This window comes from Macrobrachium rosenbergii, chromosome 55 (genome assembly GCF_040412425.1).
Source record: "Macrobrachium rosenbergii isolate ZJJX-2024 chromosome 55, ASM4041242v1, whole genome shotgun sequence".
Taxonomy (NCBI): Eukaryota; Metazoa; Arthropoda; class Malacostraca; order Decapoda; family Palaemonidae; genus Macrobrachium; species Macrobrachium rosenbergii.
In genome coordinates this window covers 17,239,715-17,267,670 of record NC_089795.1, presented here as the reverse complement: position 1 = coordinate 17,267,670, position 27,956 = coordinate 17,239,715, and the positions used below count along the sequence as shown (strand labels likewise).

Sequence of the window (27,956 nt, the reverse complement as noted above, 5' to 3'; positions counted from 1 at the left end):
GTTCACTGTGGTGAGGACATGCATCATCATCTCAACAGTGTGATATATATTTATTTGAAAAAGAAATTCAGGCGTTAAGAGTGATGGAAGGATAACTTTTAAGGAAGCAAGAGAGAGAGCAAAAGCTAAGATTGTAAGACCAGGTCTCAGTTTTGCCTCAGTAGTAGCAAAACTTAGAAACCAACAGAAAGAGACAAATAAACTAACCAAAATAGGAAGCATGAAGATAGAGTAAAAAAAGGAATCGCTGAAAAGACGCCTAAAAGATTAATCAAAATCTATTGATAATGGTAATACAAAGACAAGGTTCAGTAGAGCCAAAAAGGAAAACGTCAACATAGAGCTCAGAAAAATTGAAGTGTCAGTTGAGACACACCGTCCACCATCTGCCTCTTTGGAGGCGGGGCAGCGAGTGCTGGCCTGGTGCCAGCTTCTGTTTGTACCAACTCCTCTTTGGAGGACAAACCAGCAGATGCTGGTCCCCCAGCCCCAGTCCTTGCTGGTGCTTCTGCCTCTTTAAAGGCAGAGCTGGATACTGCCAGCAATAGCAAGATAGATGAGGAGATCTCTTTAGAGAACACCTCTGCTCTCTCTGTCCCGATTGAGATGGAGAGAAAAGAAACTAAAAAACCCCTCAGTGTCAAAGACACTGAAGGAATGGATGTTGGCTCTTTCAAGATGGTTATTCCCCCCAAGAAGCCAACAAAACTGCCCATTAAATTGCCTTCCCCAAGTAGAAAAAAGAACTCTCCCAATCTTGTAAAAAGGAACCATACTGATGGTCCCAGACAGAAATAAATTCACTTCCATAATTCAGTGGAACTGTCAGGGACTCCAAGCAAAGTATGAGGAAGTGAAGCTTTTGCTCTATGAGCATTCTCCTGTTGGGGTATGTTTGCAAGAGACCATGCTAGGTGAATATACCCCTTGTTCTAGGAATATGTTCACTTTAGAACTGAATTTGATTTGGAAGTGGGAAATCACAGTGGATCCCTCATCTACATCCGTCGAGATACTCCACACTACAAAGTAAAACTAAATACTCCACTTCAAGCTGTGGCTGTACGGATTAATTTAAGAAGGCAATATACTATATGTTCCCTTTACATTCCACCCAATAGTCATGTCTCCCGAGAGGACTTAATATCCTTAATGTGGCAACTACCAGAGCCATTTCTTCTTCTTGGTGACTTCAACAGCAGACATCCATTGTGGGGAGATGTAACATCAAACCAAAAAGGGAATATGATGGCATCTATTGTAGAAAATGAAGATATAGGCCTTCTTAATACTGGAGAACCTACTCATTATCACATTCAGACTGGTATTGTCTCCTGCATTGCCTTTCAATTTGTAGCTCTAATTGCAGTGTTGATTTTAGTTGGAGAGCAAGTGATGACTGGCATACCAGTGACCATTCTCCAATTATAATCAGCACCAATGATGGTCCACCTATCCCAAGATCACCACGATGGTGCTTAGAGAAAGCAAATTGGAAAAAATTCAAAGATTTGAGCGAGTTGGAAGGGGATGCTAAAGATATCCATGTAGATGATGCCATCGATCTACGTAATGGAACTTTCCATACATTCAAATTCCTCAAACTAAAGGACTTTTCAGGAGACGGCCAGTTCCATGGTGGTCAGAAGAATTAAGGTTGCTGCATTGAGCTACAAGGTCATCACTGACCAGGTGCCGTAGACACCATGCCGTGGATGATGTCATCACTTATAAACAGTGTAGGGCACGATTTCGAAAAGCTATGAAAGCTGCCAGAAGACAATCATGGGCAGGATATGTATCCTCTATTAACAGCAGAACACCAGTTAGCAGCATTTGGAAGAAAATAAGAAAAATTCAGGGTAAATTTACACCCAATCCTCCTCCAGTCCTTAAAGTAAATAATAATCATTTCACTGATGCCACAGAAGTTAGTAATATAATTTCTGAACACTTTGCTCAAGTCTCTGAAAAATCAGATAGTTCCCAGGACATCATTTCAAAATGATGGAAGAACAACAGGTACTTGACTTTTCATCAAACAAAAGTGAATCTTACAATATGCCTTTTTCTGAAAGGGAATTTGACTCTGCTTTAGCCAGGAGCAAGAACACTGCCCCTGGCCCAGATGAGATTCCTTATGAAATGTTTAAACACATTTCAAGGAACACAAAAATTTTTATAATCAGTATTATCAATAGAATATGGGATGAAAGCAGCTACCCTAGCATATGGGAATTGGCAACCATGTTACCATTCCTTAAGCCTGGAAAAGATCCTCTCTATGCAGCAAGTTACCGCCCCATTGCGTTAACTTGCTGTTTGTGTAAATTAATGGAAAAAATGGTAAATGTAAGGCTGATGTGGTATTTAGAGCACAACAATATTTTAACACCTTCTCAGTGTGGCTTTCGAAAAATGCACTCCACACTGGATATCTTACTGCAACTTGAAACCTCTGTCTGTGAAGCATTTGCCTCCAAACAACACCACGTGACAGTGTTTTTATATAAAAGGCATATGACACTGCTTGGAGACATGGAATTCTCAAGACAATGCATAATAGTGGTCTACGAGGAAAATTAACTTTATTTGTCAGATCATTTTTACATCAGTATTTTAAAGTTAAAGTTGGCATACTTTATCAGAGAAAAGGTGCCAAGAAGAAGGTGTTCTCCAGGGCAGTGTTCTCAGTGTAACACTTTTTGCTCTGGCCATAAACAGTGTTACATCTGTTATTCCAAAAGAGGTCTTAAAGACGTTATTTGTGGATGACCTGTCAATATCTTTTGCTGTCACCTACATGACTGTAGCCGAAAAGAAAGTTACAATTAACGATAAATAAAATAGTAAGTTGGGCTAAAAACAGGGTTTAAAATCTCTGTAAGCAAGACTACTGCTGTCCACTTCTGCCGGATCAGGGAGTACATCCTGATCAGACCTCTTTTGTATGGCCAGAATCCCATGTATAGAACATTGGCCTAGTTTTTGACAGCAGAATGACTTGGGTCCCCATATCAAACATATCAAAAGTGCCTAGAAGCTCTACACATCTTGAAGGTGCTGTCTCACAACAGTTGGGGAGCTGGTAGAAATCTTATATTCATAAAACCTTAATCCTAAACCTGTCATACGGATGTGAAATATATTCTTCAGAAACTTAAAAATTTTAGATTCTGTTCATCATTCAGGTATTCGTATAGCCACAGGAGCTTTTCATTTATCACCAATATCTGGTTTGCTAGTTGATGCAGGAGAAATGCCCCTTGAACTCTATTGTCAGTCATCATTACTTTGATACTGGTTTAGAGTGCAAAGACTTCCCAAATCTCTGGCATTTGCTGTGGCAAACAGAAATATTTTTAATGGTTTTTATGAAAATCATCCAAGGTATCCTACTCCTTTTAGCTATAGAATAAAAAAGATTTTAGAGGATACAAATATTGGAAAAATTCCCGTACTTCCTTTTGTGTATCCCACTACTCCTGTCTGGAAGTTACCTGCTGTGAAATTCTGCAGGTACTTCAGTGGAGCAAAGAGGGATAAATCTGATGAGGAAATGAGGGCAATATTTTTAGAGCATGCTTCAAAGCATATGGATTTATATTTATATTTACCAATGGTTCCAAATCCAATGCTGGCGTTGGTTATGGAGTTTTTAGTGAATCTTTTAACCGAAGAGGTGCGCTTCCTTCAGTTGCTTCAAACTTTACAGCTGAGCTGTATGGCATCTTATTGGCACTGGAACATATTGCAACACTCCCAGTGTCTAGCTACACAATATTTTGTGACTCTAAAAGTGCCTTACCGTCCCTGGAAGTCTTCAATACTGATCATCCCTTAGTGTTGAAGATCTTGCAGTGGATCTTCTTGCACCATTATAGAGGAAGCATTGTTTCTTTTTGTTGGGTTCCTGCCCATGTGAACATATCAGAAAATGAAAAGGCAGACCAGCTAGCCAAATTAGCAGCACAAAGTCTGATACCCAGAAAATGTCCTGTTCCATATCATGATGCATTCCATATTATATGGAAATCCATCCAGCAATTATGGGCACTTCAGTGGGACAGAGTAGGCCCCAATAAAATGAAAGAAATCACTAGTCAGACACACCCTTGGAAATATGACCTAATGCCAAGGAAGTGGGAGGTTGTATTGTGTAGATTACGTATTGGCCATACATGTTTAACTCACGGCTTTGTGATGAATGGGGAGAATGAGCCCTTCTGTGACGATTGCTTGGTTCCACTGACTGTTAGGCATTTGCTGGTTGAGTATCCCAGTCTAGTGGAACTTAGGAATCACTTTTTATCAAATAGCAGTGAAGCAGGTGGTAATTATAACATGGCAAAACTGTTGGGAGAAAGTATATGTATTAATAATGTTATCTCTTTTATCAAAGAAGCTGGTCTTCTCAAATATATTTGACAGCCGTGCTGTCTTAGTACAGTAAACCCCCCGTATTCGCGTTCTCATGGTTCGCGGACTCATGCATTCGCGGGTTTCTCTGTGGAACATATCTAGCCATCATTCACGGAAAATTCGCCCATTCGCGGTATTTTTCACAGAAATATTCACTAATTACTGTATTTTCATATAATTTTCATGAATAAATGCACTTTTTGTGATAAAACTATTAAAATATTCAGGTGTAAGCATTTTTACAGGGTTTTTCTTGGTTTAAGCTATCAAAATGGGTAGTTCTAAGTGTTTTAAGCATTCGCGGGTTTGACCTATTCGCAGGGGATGTGGGACACATCCCCCGCGAATACAGGTGGTTCACTGTATATATATATATTTTTTTTCTTAAGTTATACTGTTTATCGGATCAAATTTATTAATAGTTCTTTTTAGCAGAATTTTATATATTTATTTTAGCTACTTTTCTTTTTTGTTTTTTCTTTTTAATAAAATTTATATGTAGTTCTGTTTAGCAGAATTTTAATTTTAATTTTTATAACATACTATAAAAGTGAAAAGATCACATTTAGTATTCGGCGTCAGTGACCCTGGTAGTTGTGACGCCGGATAACCCACAATTAATCAATCAATCCTCACACTGTTCGACTGTGGAACAGCCTCCCAGAGGATGTCGTGTAGTTGAACCAGAAGTTCAAGCGGAGATGCAATGCATTACTACCCTAATACTATTCTCCTTGCATTTTAATGCATTTTTACCTATTAGTTTTTTTTTTCTTTTTTAGTAAGTGGGATCTCTTCTTAATGTACTTCCCTTTACCTCCTCTTACTTCTTCGTAATGAACACCATATTCTTTGGAAGCTTGAATTTAAGTCAGTGGCCCCAGTGGGCTTGTTCCATATGAATGGGGTTCATCTTCTGAATAATAATAATAATGTTTTAGTAAAAATTACAAAGCCTTGCAGGACATTGTATTGTGATGGAAGTGGTTTGCCCTTATGTGACTGCCTGAGTTACACCAACAGATAAGGTATATCAGTTTATTTGGACTAACTATGTGGCCTAACCCTTGATTATTAATTTTTAAATTGCAGATCTCTCATTTGTTATGCATATGCCACTCAGAATTTTAGGGATTGACTTATACACCCGGGTATATAGTAGTTAGAATGGATTAAGATTATTTGGACATGTGAACAGATTAGGATGGTTATAAGACATGCTAGTGGCAGGAAATTTTGGAGATGTGTCATATATGAAGATGTAAACTAGTCGGGAATTCAGCATGAAGGTGTATGAAACAAAGCGTGAGAAGAACTTTGTAAAATGACATGAAATGTTAATGATAAGGTGCTGAGACTCATTCCTCTTCACTTACTGTCCTGTGCATTTCCACCTAAGGCATTTTTCCATTATTTTGTAGGCCTTCCCGCTATCTCCCCTGCTACTCCTATATCAACTATTCTAACAGTCAGTAATATTTCAAAGGAAGCAAAACTTTAAATGTAATCTATTGTCAGCAACAGGTGAAACTGTTGATTATTAAATGTTATAAACTTGAAAACAATACACTACAGTCTTCAGGTGCATTCTAAGACTGGTCAACTTTCTTGAAAATAATACAGTAATTACTCAACCATCTGAAAAGTAACAAACTGGCTGATTTGCATAGTAAACAGAATTTTTTTTAATCTATAAATATTTCTTTAGTGACAGTTTAATGATTTTCTAAATCAAGATTTCTTGCACTGAAGATTACATATATTCCCTTTGAACTGACTTCTCATTTAGGTAAGGTATAAAAATACATTATCAAAGAATCCTTGTTTATAGACTAATTCATAATTAAACATGAATTTTTTGTCCATAAAATATGAACATAAAAAATACAGGACATCTAAAACAATGGTATTTATGTTCTACATGAAACAAGTAAATATATGAAAGACACATAAATAATAACAGTAAAACAATATAACAAGTAAATACAAATTTAACTTTGAGATGTCAGTAATGCCTGTAAAAAGAAAATTCACGACAGGAAACTAATCTTGTTTGTGTATTTTTTGTATCATGGAAAACACTGTAGGAAAAACACTGTACGAATGTATAAAACTGCAAATACATATTTTCCAATATGACTGGCATACTTCCAATTAGACATTATTTAAGGTTAACATACTGAAGAAACAAGAAATTATATGTTAACAAAATCTTGAAATACTCCTTAAAAAAGTCAACCATTCTTTGTACTATTGCATAACTGTTACTCAAAGCATGCAAACATATGTACACATATAATACATGTCATTCACATCACAGTATATTTTACAAATATAGTACATATATTGCATTCATTAATTAAAATTCCAAGCACAGTTTCAAGTATAAAAATTAGAAATTTGAAATGTCAAACTTATTTAAACATTCATCCTGTCAATAATTTCACACAATCATTGCTAACAACCTAATCTTCAATTTGTACATTTACAAATCTACCATTTATATTAACCTTCTTCCTCTGTGGATGAATATATGGCTTGATTTCTTCTCTTAAACTTTTTTGTTTTATTTCCTTCACTACTTGCTGATGAAGATGAAACAGATGCTTGAGAAACCTCCTTCTCACTCTCATCATTTGTTCGCTTTGTTCCTGGACTCAGAGATGGACTAAATTCACCTTCACTCAAGGAGGATGCTGATGAAGAATCTATGCTAAAGTGAAGAGGTGAACTACCATCCATCTCCATCTTAGGTTCAGAAAGTCTCAAACCCCGACGAGGAACAGGTGTTCTGAAAAAAGGAAAATTAACTTTACAAGCCTTCAACTTTTTTAATAAAAACAATGTGTATCTTCTATAATTAGCCTTTGTTTAGAGTTAAATACTTAAATTAAATAATGATACTAGTGTCAGGCTCAGTTATTTGTACACTTCCCTCTGAAAGTACTATGATGTACACTGTACAAAGGGTAATTGGTAATGTTCCAGTCCCATGCACATTAGCTGTTACTTTGGCTCTCTTCTCACTATGTATTCCAAGAGTTTTTAATGTAATTTGCCTTTATTTTTAAATCTCTCAGTGAGCAAACTTTTATGCATGAGGCTAAATTACCTTTTTAGAAATTTTCACACTTTACAATTGGTCTGGCTAAATTACCTTTTTAAGAGTAATGACAATAACAATCACACTTTACAACAGGTTTTTACCATACAGAATGTGCTCCCTACATTACACTGCCATAGAGAATGTACAATTAATCACAAAAATTAGCTACATTTTCCTCTGACCATTATTATTCAGAAATACCAGTCTTCCATTATTGTTAATTTTCTGGGATGTATGCAAAATTTTCTTTTATTGAATACAGTTGAAACTGAGACCTAATGAGTAACTTATTCTCAGTTGAGAGACTTATGAATGCTAACCACACTCCTGTTATTCTGCTCTCATGATGACTGAACAAAACCTATTAATTTCCAGTCCAAATTTTTTCCATGGAAATTGATTTAAATGTGAAAATGTTTCATAGCTAACATTTACACAGTGTAATCAATAACCTTGCCTATTAAAACCTATTAATACAACAGATTTTGTAAACAAAAGAAATACCCTATATGCAAGTAACCCTATATAGCAAAGTAACTATGCCAAGTTTCTACTTTTTAACAAGCATAGCAAGGAATGATACCTACTCCACCAAAGACAGTTTTCCCAATCACTTTATTACCTTTTTCCCTGCATGCCAGCCATGGATAAATTGTAGCAATGTCTACCAACATGGACTGGGAGGGCATATTCTGTATTTATTCAATATTACACAGAAAATATATTAAACATTTTTTCCCCATTCAACAGACATGTCATTCTACTTAGATAGTAGTTAGGGATAGTGAACAAGATTTCAGAAGATAATCTGCCTTATTAAAGAACTTTTAATAAGGTCATAATCATTTTAACTCAGTAAGATGAAAATATTCAGAGGTGCTTAAAAGGCATTCAAGTTACATAAGAAATGCTCTTCTGAAGAGAGGAAATGGTTTTTAATTCACTCTAACGTATTTAGAACTGCAGTCACAACAGTCTACCTGTCTCATGTCAGGAATTAATTCTATGTAACTATCTGATGTAAAAGCATATTGTGTCAATGACAAACTGAAACCCCCATAGAGTTAAGTAACCTTAAAAGACAAGCATAAGTTCCCAGGAGATTATATGATGGGCTGGCTTGTCTGGTTTCCTCATTCCCAATTTCATTAGAGGTAGACTTAATTTCCTTGTAATTTCCTTTCCAGGATTCATGAGACCCAGATCTAGGTCTTTTCACCCCAATACCCTTGACAGAGTATATTTACAATTTTATAGATGACATACAAGACATAATAGCCATCATGATTCATTTGTGAAATGAAAAAGATGACTAATTTGGTTTGGTATGGGCCATCTGTGACCTAATAGTTGGCAATCCCTTCTGCAATTACATCACGAATGCCTCCAATGGAGGGAGCACTGTAAACTTTAAACCATAAAGCTTAAACACAACATGATGATGAAATCTCTTGGAGGAAGTCTGTCGGTGGAAAAGATGGCACATGATCTAAAAAAGGAGAATGAAGGAAAAGCTTGCACTTTTAGGCCATACAACAAAGGCAATCCTTCATGCTGAAGGATTAAGCAGTGGATAAAAGTACACTGCCAAGTTCTGTTTAACAATTAAGGCAAAGACATCCACTAAGAGCATTCTTAACACACGGGCTGTGATAACCACAAACAGAATCACTTGTCCTGTTTCTGCCCAGTAAAAATGTGAGATCATCAAGCAGTTTCTGATCTGATACTTTCCTTCTTCCTGAGGTACACAAGCAGTTTTTGTCTTTTCTGTCAAGTGTTGTTTATATTCAGACACTTGCAAGACCTTGCAATTGTCACATGGCTTTCATGTACTCTGCAGCCTGCTGATAATGTGTCCATGTAAAATAGCATACCATGTGCAAGAGAACCTACCGATACTCTTGTAGATAGGGTACTACCGCTATTGCTTCATCAGTATAGAACTACCCATTACATACTGTTCCCCATGACCAATTATTTATTACAGTTGTCTCCACAAGCAGATTTGTATATATCAAAACCTGTAATGGCATCTTGTATGTTGGTGTACTGACCCTTGACAGGAATCTGACATGCTTAGGAACATGTATCATCATTCCTGAAAATATTACTTTTCTCCAAGATCTGGAGCTAGCATGTTCTAATGTTCTTTCTTTCTAAGTTATGCCTGATGATGCAAAGATAACCAAGTTGTGTGGAGATATCCCTGACTTCATGCGATTGCCATTACTCTTGGGAATACTTGAATAGGCAAAGGAGTGGAAAGGCCAAAGCACACATCCCAACCATGATACCACTTGATAGCCATCTAATGCTATGAACCTCTAATCTTACGAGTGTGTAAACCCTATGGGAATGTGAAATCTGACAGCTTCCCATGGACACCTCAGTTTGTAGACCCTACTTCATATCACATATCTACAGTTTCTTTCCTCAGACTTTTTATGAGTATATACAGTCTGACAGAGTTCTTCAAATGTCCATTGTGTAGTTTAAGCTAATGTTCTCTGGCATTTCTCTGAAAGGGTGTGTATCCCCCTAATACACAATGCAATTTTCACTTGCTACTGCTGCTGCTGCTGCCTCAACCAAAAATGGGTGAAGGCTTCTCTTAGTGCCTTGGCTGTTTACCACATGCTGATATTACAGCAAAAAGGCATAACTATAATTCAGAATGGCATTCAGTGGACTGATAGCTGCCCTTTGTTGGAATGTGGAGATCCCCTGAAAAAATTCTCCTTGCTTGGTGAATGTCAGATTCTGAAAGGGTACAAACCCAAGTTTTACCATGGTAAACTACTAAATGGTCCTACCATGTGGTTTTTCAGCCATATAGATTTTTCCTAATGCCAAAATCTCCAGGTCTGTTGAACAATACAGTACTTGATTTTTTTATTGGTAAGACTCCTCATCATGACTGATCCATATGACATTCAACCTCTTGTTCCACTATTTACTACTATGATTGTATCTGCTCCAGTCCCTGTCCCAAGAACATTCCTGCAACACTGACTTCTTAATGGGAGCCTTGTCATCCTTCTTCATAGCTTTCATTCCTTGAGCAGGACAAGTAGACGACGAGATAACTGCATTTCTTGTGGAGAAGTCCGATCTGCAGATTCGTGGTTCTTAGGGGAGACTTCTCTCGATGTGTGTGCTGCCACACGGGAGTCAGTAACTGGGCAACGTTTGTCAGCTAAAGCAGAAGACAGAAGGTTGTGTGACTTGATAGGTGCACGTCTGTGTGCAGCAAGTTTAACACAGCTCTAGATGAAGCAGGAGCTGGTTCGACACGGACATGTCTAGCAGAATGAAGATTGACTTTAGGAGAGGGCCTGCGAATCTTCTTGCGTGGAGGTGCCATGAAGTCTTTCTTCTTCCACCGTCTGATAGGGATGGAACGAACAGAACAAGGAAGAAGAGGAGGAAAACAAAGAACTCGGTCCGACCGATTCTTCAAAAGAGCACCTTCGACTCTCCAACAGAGCTTAACAAGAGAGTCGGAAGCAGCAGACGTAGAAGGCCCAGGAATGGAAGCCGATGGGAAGGTGTAGGATGAGGGAAGAGCAGCCGTGGAAACGCAGGAAGAAGTCACAGAAACCGTAGCTTTGGACACCATCATGGCGGTAGACACTGGGGTGCGGAAAGACATGAAGTGGGACAGTAGGCCCCCAACGGAGGGTACCCCTGGAAGGCCTAATGATGCCCAACACTTGGCAAGGTTCTGCGCATCCATGCCTGAAAACTGTACGAGGGGGAGCTGGATCCTCCCTCAAGGGAGGGGGCACTTCCCTGAAAGAGCAGGAGCAGCTACATCAATTACAAAATCTCCTGAACCCTTCCTCGAATCATCTAAAGACAAAGCAATAGACGAAAAAGGGGTAAAATCTTCCTGAGAAGATGATGCAACGAGAAGAGATTTTGGCATGGGAGAGGTAGAACAAGATGGAATGGAGGTGCGAAACCTTCCCAAGACACAGCAACCGATTTCCTCTTATATCTCCTCTTCTTACCAAAATTCTTCCATTGCTCTGAGGCCAATTACGAAACTCAGAACAGGGATTACACACATTACAATCATACGATCTACATCTGCTACAAGTGGTATGTGGGCCTGTATACAAGGAGGCTAAATAACAAGAGCATGAATTATTACCAATAACCAGGCATCTTCTCTGAGGCCTGGATTACTTAGATGATTTATGGGTTTGCATTTTCTGGGAATGCACAAAACACACATATCACACAGAATCACACAAACAAAAAAAAGAGAATGAAAAACCAGAACGCCAAGGCAGGAAGTGCTAAAAACAACCAGCTTCTGAGTGAGAAAGACAACAATTGTCTTGCTTGGAAGGCGGTTAAGAGAGAACTGAAGCATGACAGCATCCACTATAGGGAAACCAGGTCATGCTCCGCCCACCTCTTTCCCTATTGGGTATTTCCCGTTTCCACCAAAACCTTGTGCTATTATTAATAACCAGACTCCAGCTAAGCACCTGAGAAAATCCCCTTATGTTAAGACCAAGGGTTTGTTCGGTATATGAACAAACTGTGTTTATGAAAGAGAAGCATAACATGAGAGGAAAAGAATGATCTACCCTTGCATACTATGGAACAATTAGAGGAATAATTTACTAACACTCATATAGTACTGATTCCTCCTTGAATAACAACCATCTAACAATTGCAACTGAACCGATATAAAATTTAAAGGATATAATACTCAGCAAATATTGATAACTTGACATTCATCATTTAATAAAACAACATAACAACCTTTAAAAATAAATTCTGAAAACTTATTAGCAAAAGACTTAAATTTAACTGCTCATAAATTCTGAAAACTTATTAGTTAAAATCTGCTCATATACGTCAACAAATACAATATCCACCCGCCATTGTGTCTGGCAGTAAAAAAATAGTTGTGCAAGTTAAATGTGTGTGATTATCTTTTCTTGTGTGTTAAAAGTTTTAACTAGAGTGTACAGTACAGTTTCATAACATAATGAGCCTGCTGGGCATTGTTAAGTTTATGCTTATGATTTTTTTTTTTTTGTGAAAGTATCACTTTGTTTGGTTGGCTCCCAGATGCTAAGAAATTTTGAAATGTCTGGTTAAATAAGTGCAATGCATATATATATACTGACCTGTATTTCAGAACAATCACACTACTGCATGTCATTGTTAACAGAATCCATAAAAACAGTTCATATATGAATTTGATTACGGTGATTTTGTTTCACTGTTTGCGGACATGCTCTGAAATCTAAAAGTATCATTTGCAAAAGTCAAATAATACAGTTGTATCTAAAATAATGGCTTTGACAAAAGAGTTTATTTACTCTGTCATCTTATAAGATAAAAACATTGCAATCATGTGCCATTTGCATTCTGGTAATGTTTACATTTTCAAAATCAGCTGACTGAGTTTAACCAACATCATTACTATTCGTTGCTAAGTGAAGCATAATTTGGAGATATGTTTCTTGTAAATTAATAAAGACTACAAACAAATTTTAAATAACATAAAACTGTGATTCGTCAAGTTTAGGTGTTGTTTTGCAGCCTGAACTTTACTCGTTTCTTCAGCCGCATTTACAACCAGCAGCTTTAACTATATAATTTCTTGAAACCTTTTTCTTTGTTGTGTGAAGGATAAAGAAAAATTAATTTTCTTTTTACTTATGGAGGTCACCATTCAGAATTACCAAGTTTTTAACTAGCTGACAATTGTAATGCAACTCTAAATAAACGTGCACTAGTTACAGTAACTAACATTGGCAAATAGCTGTTTCTCAATTCAGTTGTTTAGGTCTGTACTTGCTGATGTCTATGCCTGTATTTTGCTGACGGTGGTCACTTACCATGAGTTTGCTTCTCTCTCTCAGTTTGCCATGCTCTCTCTATTGTATTGTTTATAAAAAAATGTTTACTGTGAGAGAGAAAAGCAAGTAAATGCACAGAGGTGCGTAGTTTAACAGAACACCATGGATGTGTATACATATACACAAGCACTACTGCATTAGGTACAACTGGATGGTATTTAATGAATGGCAAAAGAAATGCTGTACAAGAGAGATAAGGGAGCGGAGGTGTGGACAGTAAGTGTCCAGTGTTTTGTAACTCATGTTTATGTTTTTTATACAGTGCATGATTTTTTTGCATTTAACATATCTTGTAAGTGTACCCAATAAATAGGTGGAACTAGAGCAATCAGCAAGCTTTTGTTAGGTATTGCTGTCCAGTACTGTATTGCATGTATTTTTAGAAGCAATACATTTTGCAGATATATATCTAAAATTGAATATGTGAATAAATATTTAGACTGAGTGAAAATATAAAAACACTATTTAGGACAGGCTATTAATTATTTCATATGGAACTGCTGTTCACTAGAAGCTAAGGGAGTTGCTCTAGGGTACAGTATTGGCTATTTACCAATCTATTAGCGGTTACTTACTGGGAGGGGCAGACCCCCAAACTGTCAAAGTTGAGGTGTCACTGCATTCTCTTATTTTTTAATATTACTGGTCTGGCACTTCACTTACCATATTAAACTCTCTGAATTATTTGTTTAATCGTGGAATATGAATGACTGAAATATTTAATGAAAAAACCGTAGGTAACACATCAGTTTAAGTGTACAAACATTACTTACCTAGGAGAGCTTGAAGCTGGTTGTCTCTTAGTGTCTTCATCCTGCAGAGTGTCTTCATCCTGCGGAATATTATCACCCCTAATCGGACTCACAGCTTCTTCTATGGTGTTACTCGGCTTATCTTCTGGGTCAGGTGACAGTCTCATTTCCATAATGATATCTCCTGTGTCATCATCACTACCTTCAATCTATGTGGGAATAAAACAAAACTTGTAATAAAAAAAGTACTACATAAGTATTTAGAAACTTGCTATAGGAAGTCTTCAGTGTAAAAAAATAACAGGAAGTCTTCAATGTAAAGAAAAAATAACAGGATGAAAGTCCTTCAAACATTTTAAAAAAAAACTGAATTTAACTTTTCATAACAGTTAAACCATTTGTAAAATGTAAAAAGTTCTTTCCATTTTTCCTCTGATCCAGCTTTTCTTTTAAAGTATTACCTGAAATCTGAAGTAATCAAGATTCTCTGCATGAAGAAGTAAACATTATAATAGCTAGGAATATTAAAATAATCACGGCATACAAGATTTTTATTGGCTGCAATTTCAGGTCATAAATACATATATTAGTTCTGTTGTTATTAAGCAGGTAAAGTAAGTAATGACTATGATACTTTTACATAAAAATCTGACAATGTAACATGGTACACACCTACCAAGGTTGTAGAAATTAACCAACAGTCTTTCAGTGACATGCCAGCTGATCTAACCAGTGTGCTACTGTACCGTATTAGGTGTGCTGAAAACTCAGTATCTTAAACTACAATACATTTACTGTAGTGCTAAAATGTACCAGACTGAGTGAATATACATTCTACATGAGACTGTCTTATACTTTTTTTTTTTTTTACAGTGCCCAAGCACTTTCAGCTCATACTGCATTGCTTTGTCTTTCATTGTTCTTCCAACTTTAACCTGTCTTTCAAATCATCCCAAGAAGTAAGACTATGTGATGGGAGTTGGGAAGTAAGACTTTGATCATGTTAAACAATTTATAGCAATAAAAATAGAGTAGGCATTGAGTAATATTTCTAAATTAGTCTGTACACACAACTATATTTTGCAATGTATGAAGTGGGTAATATAGCAAAGAGGATAATTTACTAACACTATTTATATCTAAATCTTGTATAAACGCTGTGTACAAAGATTTAAGTTCTCTCCCATAAACACATGCTGTGATATCTAATGCACTGCATGTATCTTTAAAATGCATAATTAGTCTGTAAGATGCTTAAACTGTTGCAACAGACTGGTAACAAAATGCAGTGTATAAAGGTTTCTAGATCTTCTAAGCATAGATGTCATGCCTGACTCCAACTCACTGTTTAACTGGGTTAACTCACTGTTTAACTGGGCTTGGGACCAGCACTGAGTTGGGCTGGCTTGACTTTCAGTGGCTGAGCACTCCAGACTACCTTGCAAGATTGAATTTAGTTTCAATTGATGGTAAAATATTTAATAAGCTATTTTCCGAAATTAATTAGTAATGAAGGATGGCATGCCAAAATCCATAACTGTCCAAATTCCTATACTGTACTGCCATTGAAAGGATTCAATAAGCATCCCAAGTTCAAAAGTAAAATACATGAAGATTCAAGCTGAGGAAAGAAAAAAAAATTTATTCAAAAAACAGTCAAAGGTGAACTTACCTCATCTACATTGGTTACAGAAAGCTTTGATGATTCTAATGTGATATTTAATTCAGAGCTGTTTAAGCCACTTCTAGGAGGAGTTACTCTTGGGGATGACATAGAATTTTTCTTAATGCCAAGTAACATTGCTACCGGATCATCTATTCCAAGTTTGCTGCAAATGTTAATTGTCTGAGGGTTCATCACAGGTTGTGGCATGCGAACATAGTCCATCTTGGGTCTACCATGAGTCTCACTATATGATCTTGCAGTTGGTGCAAAACAGTCTGGGATTTTCAAATCACAATCCATCATGGCTATGGTCCCTTCAATTTCTTCAGGTGTGGGTGTGAACTGGTACCTGTAAAAGACCAAACACATTAACCTTTACTGTCTATTTTACCATAAATTTTTTTTTTTTATTCATTTTGCCTCTACAGTTTTTACATGAAATATGACTTACACATATAACATTTCTATTTTACACAAAATCTTTTTTGAGACTTACTACTTTTATAAAAAGCAAAATTTTACATTAACCAAAATTTCAAGAGATGCATATCCAACAAAATTATCTTCCAGGACACAAACTGAAGAGCTATCAATAGCCTTGGCAGCCATCATATTTCAAACTGAATTTTGATAAAAATATATTCTACTGCTTTATATTTACTTAGGCTCACTGTTATTTTAGTGTATGTCTTAAAGATCTGTAAGTGACTCTTCATAATCATTTTAAAGTTATCTTTTGCTCCAATTTCCAAAAATTATAATGTACTTGAAAATGTAGCCACGAAATGTAATACTTACCACAAAGTTCAATCTAAATATTATGAGCTACACAAAGCATACCTCCTCTGAAACTCATTCTCTTTTCAAGCTCAAAGATAAAAGGTTGTGACAGAATTACAGTCACAGTAACATTACCCCACTTACCAAAGAAATATCCATGTGAACATACCAATTACAACAAATCTTGTTGTACTTACAATTTCACCAAATGGGAAACTCCATAAACTTAAAGAAAAACGAAAGGAAAAGAAAGCAAGACTCAATGTCCAGTAGCCACAGATTACCTCACGGAACCCATTTGAACACTGGACATAAAAATCTGAATGTCAAGTGAAATATTACCTCTCCGTGCCACCAGGCCCCGGCATGTAGACAGCACGACTACTAACAGAAAGAAGGTGGTTGGTAAGACGAAGGATAGTCAGCCATTCTGCATCATATTTTAATTCTAACGGTTCGGTGGTTGGAACTTCAATTACTTGGAGGAAGTCCCGACGTGGCAAGCACTTGTCGAGCGCCAAGAATTTTGTAATCTTCGGTTTGTGTGTATTTTCGTCCTGTATTGAGAAAGTAGGTTAACACTAGCATCTTTTTTTAAGATATTACGATGACATGGCCCAATGATTCTCAAGCTCTTGTCAGAAAACTTAACTAATACCCAACCATCGTCCCCAGTACTGCTGAGAACAGGGGGAGAACTATGAGGCTGGCTTAAATAATGAAATGTACTGTTAACTAAAGAAATATAATCATGTGGTAAAATACTAATGTAATACAGTACCTACATAACTATAAGAATTCCATGATCTTGTACAATCACAAATATTACCATGGACGATGGAAAGCTGATTAAAGAGTTCATATACTTTCATACTTATATCAAGTGCATAATTAAACTTCTAAACTGTGAAATGACGCTACTTAACTTATATAAAAATCCTCACTAATCAAAAAATGAATAATCAGTCAACTGAAAAAAAAGGCTTCTCAGCCATCTAAAATATAACATATATTCAAAATCACATACAGTTTTGGAGTGTCATGCTCCCTCTTCAATGTGGAGACACTAAACCCCAACTACCACGAAGCTACAATTTACTGCCTCCACAGTGAAGAGGGAGCACAATGTTCCAAAACTGAATGTGGTTTTGAATATATTTGTTCTCCAATATGTGGTTATTTTCAAATTTCGACGTTCAATATTGATCTGTTATCATCAATTCTTGAATGTTGAATGTACTATACAAGTGAAAATAAACTGCTTTTAAAGATGGTCTTTTCCCTGCTATATGGCCAATCAAATACATTACATATTAAATATGTCCCAAATATGGTTACGATGCAACTACTGTAGTTAACAGTGGTAATGTATTTATATACATTATCTAAACTTTGCAAATTTCAGTTTTGTGCACTGACTAAGCTATACTTTATGCAGCGCAGCGCCCTGATCTCTTGAGAGATGTATACCATATGTTTTTATTTTCAATTTGACTAAATTATAGAAAGTTCCCCTTCCCCACTATTCGTGATTACAGATGGCCTAATAGCCATGAGGTATCCGGAAAAAAAAAAAATCAGCAAACACAATCTTAAACATAATAATAATCCCAAAAATATTCGACTCGCAGCTCCTTTTTTTTAATGTTCCTTAAAAACTAATATAGAAAATCAGCTTTTGAGTAATATAGTACATTAAAGTACTTTCATAAAAAAATGAATAAAGGCTCTCCATAAACCCATAAATACATTTCTATTTTTAGGTGTTTCCACATCCTTCTTTCATTATATGGCCCATTAGCTGATAACCATTATAAATTACTTTCCTACATAAATGAAAATAAATATGTAGTGCAAAGTTCAAAAGTTCCATATTAATTCAAAAAAGAATATACAGTATTTAATGCTTTATATACAAAATATCAAATTTCTGTAATTTACAAGGTTTTCACTTTCTCTTATCATTAAATGCACAAATCCAGTAAATTACTTCTAACACAATGTAGAACAAGTGTTTAGACTTGTAGTTATTACCAAAGAGCTGATGATAAAATTATGCTGAATGCACAATATGTGCAAAATGCAAGGCATAATAAAGAGCTGAGGATAAGAAAGTATGGCATTATAGTAAAGGTTTAAGACAAAACCATGATTAATAGGGGCCTATGTAAAGATATTTACTAAAGTGAACATACTATCACTATACACTTAAATATAAAACTTCAGAATAAGTTTACACCTTGAGCAGCAGGAAATCAACTAGCATATAATGCTCAAATAAAAAAAGTTTGTTTTATGAAGCTACAACTCAGAATTTGTAAGGGCTTTCATAAATAAAATCTTCTTTGACCAGAAATGACTTTTGGCAATAACTATACAACCAGTAAGCTGAACTCCAGTCATCAGGTAATTCCTTGTAAATAGGAATACTTGGGTAGTAGTTAAATATAGTTAAATATCTCTAAAGCTAACAGACCTTAGTTACTTTCAATCATGTTATACACTAGTAAGGATTTCCAATATCTACAAGAACATATGAAAATTATCTCAAAACTTATGATAAAAATTTTTCCCAAGTTCAAATATTTTTAACTGTTATAACTTCAATGCAAGACCTATATTAATGGGAAAAAATATTAAAGTTTAGATAATTCTATAGCTGCACAAGGCAGTCTACATTCTGAACACAGCTTATTTCATCAGTTTGTCATTGTTTTGTATTTTATGAAAAGCACTGTCAAACTGAAAGACATATCTTCCTCCCTACCTGAGGCTATAAAATATACCTCCAAGAGCTAGATGAGCTGTTACCCTCAAAGCTCAATCTAAGCAATACAGGCAGTCCCCAGTTATCAGCAGGGATTCTGTTCCCGACTACATGACGATAGCTGAAAATCGGTGATAATAGCGCCAATCCCCAGTTATCAGCGCCGATAGCCGGGGATTGGGGCCAACGATAAGTGGGGATCGTCGGATATCGGCGCCAAAAATCCAGTTATCGTCGTCGCTAGGCAAGCGCCGTAAAACCAGAGACTGCCTGTATTGTGATACAAGATCAGGCCCGTATCTCCATAATGTTTATCCAACCTCAATAAAAATGACATTTTTATAATAAAGTTTTATATATACTGTACTTACCAAATAATTACATAGCTATTAGTTCCACTTGTATGGCAGCTTGAATTCATAATTCATGGTAACACCTCAAACGTCTATGCAGGTGACTAGTTCCACCCACTAGTGGGAATAGCAGATGACCTCATTCTGTTCATGCCTTATGTCCATCAGCAGGGAGGAGGGTGGGCTCCAATTCAGTAATTACTTGGTAAGTATATATAAAACTATATTTTATTATAAAAATGTCATTTTTATATAAGTAACTTAACAAGCTGATTCCTACTCCAAAACATCAAGATAAGCAATAAATTTGAAATAGAAAAACTGCTGGCATTGAAAAACAATGTTTGTTGTTACCTATTAGTTGAGAGAGATACTGCAAGTGTATACTGCCTCTGGTTGGTGCCCATCTTAACTCGTAGTGGCGTGGCGGTACAGCCATGGGTTGCCTCCTACTTAGTGGGAACTCTACAGCAAAGGAAGTACTCTGATGACTAGCAAACCTGATAGGTGCCAGTCCTTGCCTTTGGCGAAGCACCAAAAACAACCAGACAACACTGTCACCTACACTGAGATAAAACCACAACCCATCCAATGAAAGTGGTTGGTGCTTCAGGTCAATTGTACCAACTGGCTCTGCAAGAAAACTTGATACCTTATTACAAGGTGAAGAAACAGTAGGAAAAAATCCTATGTTTCTTTCCGCAATACCATGCCAGTTACTAGAAATTTCAACTTCCATTAAAGTTAGTGAGAAATGAAGATAGATTACATTCCCAGTAGGTCGAAGGCAGAATGAACATGGGGCATAAAATGCATGCAAGCTAAAGAGGTATTGGCTACTCTGACATCCTTGGCCTCACTTATAAATAGGCAAACTGCTCTCCTAATTCCTAATTCTGAGTGTGTCTTACGTTAAAAGTCCATGAGGGCAAAGCGTTCTAGTCAGTGGATGAAACAGGTCCTGCCATATCACCATATGTAGTGGAGGATGGTCCTCTGAAAACTCCAAATGGACAGAGACCCCCCTATTCTCCCACAGAGCTGGAGAGCATTTTGGACACTTAGAGAACAATCTGGCGTCAGGCTGTAGCTGGCGCCAGAAGTGCTGGACGGCAGTCAAGCTAGGAGCTTGGGGCTGGTGGGTGCTCATGGGAGCTAGTGGGCGCTCGGAGCAAGAGCTGGCACCAGGCTGTAACTGGCGCCAAACAAGCAGGGCGTCAGGCAAGCTGGGTACCAGATGAGCTAGAAGCCTGTGACTCTGGAAGCTCTATAGTTGGTGTCAGACAGTAGCTGTCACCCGGCGAACTGGGTGTCAGGCGAGCTAGAAGATCAGGATCAATTGATAAGAAAGTGAGACACAGAGGATGATTATACTTCCAGTACGACTATGTATGTGGAACGAAGTAAAGGACAAATGAGCCTGGAAGATAAGGAGGAAGAGGCTGCTCTGATGTCCATGGCTTTCACTTACAAAGAAGGCAAAATGTTGTTCTTATGCATTGAAAAATATGCCCTTTCAGGATGTGATCTTAGTCCAATCCAGTTCAGGTAAAACTCGAAAGCTGTTAGCTGGACAGAGGGTTCTCTCCTCTTCAGAGCCAATGATGTCCAATAGTTTCCTAAGGGAGAAAGAACGGATCTACAGTTTGAATGGGTCCTTGTTATTGGCTAAAATTCCCAGGATAAACGAGGAAAAAAGCATCTTTCTGTGAAAAGACCCTCTCTAAACAATGGCCTGGATCTCACTAGTGCATCCTAGTCGAAGCCAGAGGCCACTCGGAAATGTGTCTTTCTGTGTAAGTCTTCTGTGTAAGGTTGTAGAGAAGAGGAACGCAAGGGCTCAAACAAGGGACTCGTCGGTCATTCAGAATACATCCAGGTTCCAGAAGACTGGATTCCTTCCTTGCTTGGATATGTCAAAGACAAGATAAGGTCGTCAAAAGCCAGGCCCCTAAGCTTAAACACTTAAGCATAGTTTGATACCTGATACTGATGGAGTACGAAAGATGTAGATCTCCTCAGGAACAGCAGGGGTGTTCCAAAAATGGGCCATAAAAGTCTCACAAGAAGAGGGGTAGAGAACTGTAACCCCAGCTTCAAAAATGGCCCACTTACTCTGTTGCAGATGTATGGTAGACAGTGCTAGAAGAATAATGTCTGCATCCACAAAAGTTTATGCAATATGTCTAGCAGAAAAAAACCTTGTACTGACGAGCTTCCTGAAGCTTCAAAGGTTCCTTGAGGTGACAAATAGGATCACAGTCGGTCTGCCCCATGGACTCCACAGTTCCCATCAGACCAGGGGATGCAAGATCTACCCGGTGGGAAGAACGTGTTCTCAGTTCGTCCACAAGAGCTTTAGATTAATTGAATTGAAAATGCAACCAATCTGTTCTCAGTAGAGGTTCTCTTGCTTGGAGAGAAAACAAGAGAGGAAACTAACCTCCTTCTCTATGTACTGTATATACCCTAGGCCTGTGGTCTCACCTAGAGAGAACTACTGCAGTCCAGGTGTAAACTACGGTCAAGAAGCACTTTTACAGCTCTCCAACATATGTGAGAAGGTTTCATCATCTGGGGGGCATGACCCAGAAACTTCTTGGTTCCCCCATGGGCTCCTCAACCAAGATCCGAGGTGTAAAGTAGAAGACTAGGTCTGGGCTTGGAGGATAAAGGGAGTTCCCTTCTTTGTCTACTGTACAGCCACCATTGCAGGCCTGACTTAAATCCGGGGCTATGGGAAAAAAACGACAGTGTCCGATGTGTTTCCCTGGCCCAGTTGTAATCAAAATACTTCAGTCAGGACAAGAAAGAGGTCAAATGAAGAGGAACGAGGACTTGTGTGCTATAATGCCGCAGAGGTGTCGAAGCACAGGTCCCTGAACTGAGAAACCATGTCTCGGGAGACGGACAATCTGGATTGTCTCCATTCTGCAGACAACCGAGCAATCTTGCAAAACATCGTGCAGCCTCGTGGTCATCTGTGCAGACCAGCTGCCAGCTCTGCGTACTCTTGATAGCTGTGTGGACGCATGGATATCCCATAGTCTCGACGACACCTTGTACAGACCGAAGACTATGCAGAACTGTACGTAGCGAAAAATAATATCAGGAGAGCATATATAAAACTTGAAAGAGTCCATAAGAGCCATAAAAAACCAGCGGTACAGCATAGTCATCTGCAGGCCAGACACAATCCTCTAAACAGAGGAAAACAATAGCTCGTGAGCGGACGCTGGGTGTTCATCACCAGGAGCTGATTACGGTGATGCTGATTACTTGAAGGGGCTGCAAAGAACATTATCCGTCTTCCTTGAGTGACTTTTTTTTCCGAAGCACGAAAAAGGTTGAAAATCCGGAAGTTCAGGCTGAAGTCCACTAGAGGACTCTTGCGACAGAAGCTGTGGTTAAGGAAGAGGAAAACAGTTCTGCGACTGTTTGATTCTCTAGAGGTAAAGAGCACCACAGCTCTCTCTTCCAAAATCAAAGACAAAAGTGGACAATTCTAGAATCAATCCAACTATCCTTGTACACACTGGGCAACAATCCAAGGCGATGACTCTCGGAAAGTTCTAGGGAGTCTCCAACTTCTTAGCCAAAGTTCCTGGTTCCAGTCAAAACAATCCAGAAACTAAACAAAATCTTCGACAAGGAGGATAGTTCCCTCGAAGTACTAGAGGGAGGAATGCCAAAGACACATGCCTTTCTTTCTGACAAAAGTCACTCCTCAAAAAGTCCTTGTCCACAAAGGACAGGGTTGCAATACTAAAGATTGTAGTAACAATGTCTTGAACTCTAAGTGAAGGCGCAACAGACTAAAGATTTGTGAGCAAAGAGTAGGCGCCTGGCAAATGGGGCTGGTGCTGACTACTTGGAATCTGGAGCCAGGCGTTCCATCAGGAACTGGTGCCCAAGAAAGAACAATAGAGTGTTCTGAGTTAAAACCAGGCCTGAGGGTTAAAAAAAAGTGCCGACTGAAAATTGTGGAACGCTTCATGGTTTGTGTGTTGTCCTTGTGCAGGGTCATACTAATCTTATTTGTATTGTTCCAATTTAGAATATGTACTGCCGAAGCAAGTACTTCAGACACTGGGTGCTCTGGAAGAGGACCACTGCCGAGTGATGCTCACACAACACATTAGAACACTACGCCTTCAAGACACCTTTGAATGGCTGTCTAACACTATATCACCATTAAGACACCTTTCTAGTGGCTGTCTGTCGATACCTGGATCACAGGCTCGACTGAGGGGCAACTACCTTTTGCCTAGCTTTTAGCCTATTGGAATGACAAAACATTCAAGAATTACTTTTATAGCAGCATTTATCTGCGGTTTGTGAGTGCCTATGCCTGGAAAAACACCATTCGAAAATTTAATTTAAAGGCAAAACTATTTACCGAAGGCTTCCAAGTAATGTAGGCCCGGTAAACAAAACATAATGCAAAAGTTTCAGGGTAAAGGAATGGCATTGTGGTAGGTTAAATTTGGGTTTGTATGATGAAAGACATTTGTATGAATTAATTGTTCCGTTTTGTTTGCTGTGATGTTTTTATTTTTGTTTGATTTTGTTTTTGTTTCCTTATTAAGTTTGGGTGTGTGTATATGGTGTTTATGAATGTGTTGTTGGTGTTTGATTGTTTAATTAGTCGTTGCTTTTACTTTTTTTTGTTTTGTATTGTATGTCAGGAAGGAGTACACTAGGTAAGTCTGTTTTTTCTGTTTTTTACTTGCAGTTTGCTGAATGCGTCGGAGTAGTGTGGCTTGGTCCCCTTCAACCCAAGGTGTAAGCAGCTGCCTACCTTGGGGTGGTAGCATACAGGGAAAAAAAAAAAAAAAATTGAAGACAGAGGACACTTACTGTGGTAGAGTTTTTTGAAATAGCAGAAAGGATAAGACTGAGAAGTGTAAGGAACATAGAGAGCATGAAGCTGCCAGACTGCAGGAAAGAAACAAATATTTGGTCAGGCTGCTCTTCTTCCTGTTCCTCCATACATGACTCTATAACCTTAAAGGTGCTGATCTCGACACATTTGCTGCAAGGAAAGTGCGACGAAATCCACAACTGACTGATGTTGAGCAAGTTAACTCCCAATCGGAAGACGTGATAGAGACCGTAGTTGGTGCGGAACATTGTAGATTTAGGTTAAGAATTAGGCTTAGGGTAATATTAAGACTGAAATAGCTTAAGTTGCAGTTCTTTAGGTTAAGGTTCTTTTGATAGAAGGGCAGGGAAACTATAGGATTAAGACTGAGTAGAATAAGGTTTGATGAACTATAGTGATCATATCAAGTTTTTTGGTCATTGTAATATTTAAGAAAATAAAGTAGGTTAAGGAAAGCAGAGGGTTTTATTTTGTAACCTCTAAATTTGTTCCCATCATACTGCCCCCAATTGTGTACTATAAAAAGCCCCTACAGCATAACATACGAGAATTATTTTTAGGGCAGAACTATTATCGGCAGCTCGCAAGCAGCCTAAGTAAAAACAAAAGATTGACCTAACGGATTTACTTTTAAGGCAAAATTCTGCTGGAGAATCAACTTAATAATAATAACAAAAAAAAAAAAAAAAAACTCATCCTGAGATTTCATGGTTACTAAATACGTGGTCCAGTGGATGTGTACACCACCGAAATCCAGTTAACTAGAACTGGAAAATAATGAATAAGCTGCTGCCAGTACTCGGTGTTTACGTTGAGCCCGGCAGGAACAGAGTGAGGTTATCTGCTAAAATCGTTCCTAAAATTCCCACTAGTGGGCGGAACTAGTCACTACACAGACATTTGAAGTGTTACCCACGAATTTTGAATTCAAGCTGCCATACAAGTGGAACTAATAGCTATGTAATTAATTGGTAAGTTACATAAAAATCCGCATACAGTATGCCTAATTCATGATTAAATTCTGTCAGATTTTCCTTTCTGCTCTGGAGTGGTAACAGTAAGAATGAAAATATATACAGTATTTCACACCAGTGAGTTTCACTGTCAAGGTCTGAGCAAGGTCCTAAAACCATATTAATTTTATTCAAGAGCAGCTTATTAGTATAGGTAACATTTGAAATTTTCAGTATTTCTTTAGAATGGGTGAAAAATAATAGGGTCCAAGATAGGATTACTGTGCTAAAGTTTACTTCCCCATAGGGGAGTTGTGCTGTCAGTGCACCCCACGCAATGCAGAACAGAATAGAATATTAGAATATAGAATTTAGGACAAAGGCCAAGTGCTGGGACCTATGAGGTCATTCAGTGCTGAAAGGGAAATTCACAGTAAGAAGGTTTGAAAGGCATAACAGGAGGGAAACCTCACAGTTGCACTATGAAACAATTGTTAGAGTGGGTGGAAGTCAGATGGAAGTAAGAGAATATGAACAGAGGTACAGTAAAAGGAATGAAAGAGGTTGTAGCTAGGGGCTGAGGGGACACTGCAAAGACCCTTTAGTAATGCCTACAGTGCACCACGTGAGGTGCATGATGGCACTAGCCCCCTACGGAGTTCATGCAGTGCACTGTAGGCCATTACTTAAGGTTTTCTGCAGTGTCCTTCAGCCACTAGTTGCAATCCCTGTCATTCTTTTTACCTTCCTTCCATTCACATTCTCTTCTTCCACCTTACTTTCCTCCCTCTCCTAACAATTGTTTCATAATGCTACCGTGAGGTTTTCCTCATTTTACTAACAATTGATTCATAATGCTACCGTGAGGTTTTCCTCATTTTACATCTTTAAACCTTTTTAACCTCAATTTCCCTCTCAGCGCTGAATGATCTCATATGTCAAAGTGCTTGGCCTTTGGCCTAAATCTTATATTCCAATCATCCATTCCATAAAATTCACTTATGTGACATCACTAATTCCTGGTATAAATATACAACTAATCATTTTCTTCTCAAAATGACTGCCCCATTAACTGCCAAAATACTCACATTCCACCATAAAGGTTAAACTAGTAATAGGTAAGGAACAAAGAGATAATGTTAGTGAAGGTAACCAAACATTCCAATCTTGAGGAACTATTCACTCAACTGATCTCCCTGGTTTTTTGCCAGTACCATTATATGAGCTTTTAAGCAGTGCACTTTACAAATTAAATAACTGTACCTTATAGCATGATTCAAAACCTGTAAACTGATGGTTTGGTTGTGATTAGGTTCACAAGCACTTGTCTAACCTAATCTCAAATATATATATATATATATATATATATATATATATATATATATATATATATATATATATATATATATATATATATATACATACATACATACATACATACATACATACATACATACATACATACATACATACATACATACATACATACATACATACATACATACATACATACATACACATACACATACACATACACATACACATATATATATATATATATATATATATATATATATATATATATATATATATATATATATATATCCCTTAAACGAGCCTCTATTTACAAAAGAGTCTGCCGTATACCGGCAATATCATTTCGGGAGTTAGCGCTAAGCGGAAAAAAAAGTTTTTTTCAAAAATCACAGCATGCTTAGTTTTTAAGATTAAGAGTTCATTTTTGGCTCCTTTTTTGACATTGCCTGAAGTTTAGTATGCAACCATCAGAAATGAAAAAAATATCATTATCATATATAAATATTGAAATATATGACAGCACAAAAAAAAAATTTCATATATAATTATATACAAATCGCGCTGTGAGCAAAACGGTTAAAGCTAATGAGTTATTTTTTTTCTTTGTATTGTACACTAAATTGCAATGATTTTGGTATATAACAAATTGTAAAATGATCAAAGCAACACAGAGAAAATATTATCACAAAATGATGCATGAATTAAACGCCGCTGGACGTAAAAAAAGTTTTTTTCAAAAATTCACCATAAATCGAAATATTGTGCTAGAGACTTCCCGTTTGTTGAAAAATGAAGGTAACTGATTGAATATTACTAGACTATAAGTGTTTTAGCTTACAATTGCAGTTTTCGACCATTTCGGTTGAATTAAAGTTGACCAAAGGTCAAATTTTTTCTATATATCGTGATTTATATGAAAATATTTCAAAACTGATAAAAGCTACAACCATCGTGATTTATATGAAAATATTTCAAAACTGATAAAAGCTACAACCGTGAGTTATTTTTTGTTGTATTCTACATGAAATTGCACACATTTCCATATATAAAACTTTATGTAACGA

General features: G+C 37.3%; 1 protein-coding gene and 1 non-coding gene across 4 annotated transcripts in view; both read right to left on the bottom strand.

Moving 5' to 3' along the window:
• Positions 1 to 6,232: 6,232 nt before the first annotated feature.
• ldbr (lariat debranching enzyme) overlaps positions 6,233 to 27,956 on the bottom strand; it is a 74,802-nt gene continuing 53,078 nt past the window's right edge. For all 3 annotated transcript variants that reach the window (XM_067098781.1, XM_067098780.1, XM_067098782.1), the window contains exons 5-8: positions 16,960 to 17,174; positions 15,844 to 16,186; positions 14,193 to 14,380; positions 6,233 to 7,213 (exon numbers count right to left, since the gene is read on the bottom strand). In XM_067098781.1, coding sequence (XP_066954882.1) covers positions 6,928 to 7,213; positions 14,193 to 14,380; positions 15,844 to 16,186; positions 16,960 to 17,174 — 1,032 coding nt within the window. In that variant the 3' untranslated portion in view covers positions 6,233 to 6,927. The remainder of the gene's footprint in view (positions 7,214 to 14,192; positions 14,381 to 15,843; positions 16,187 to 16,959; positions 17,175 to 27,956) is intronic.
• On the bottom strand, positions 23,715 to 23,818 carry LOC136835992 (U6 spliceosomal RNA). The gene has a single exon (XR_010852329.1). It is a non-coding gene; the product is annotated as a U6 spliceosomal RNA (small nuclear RNA).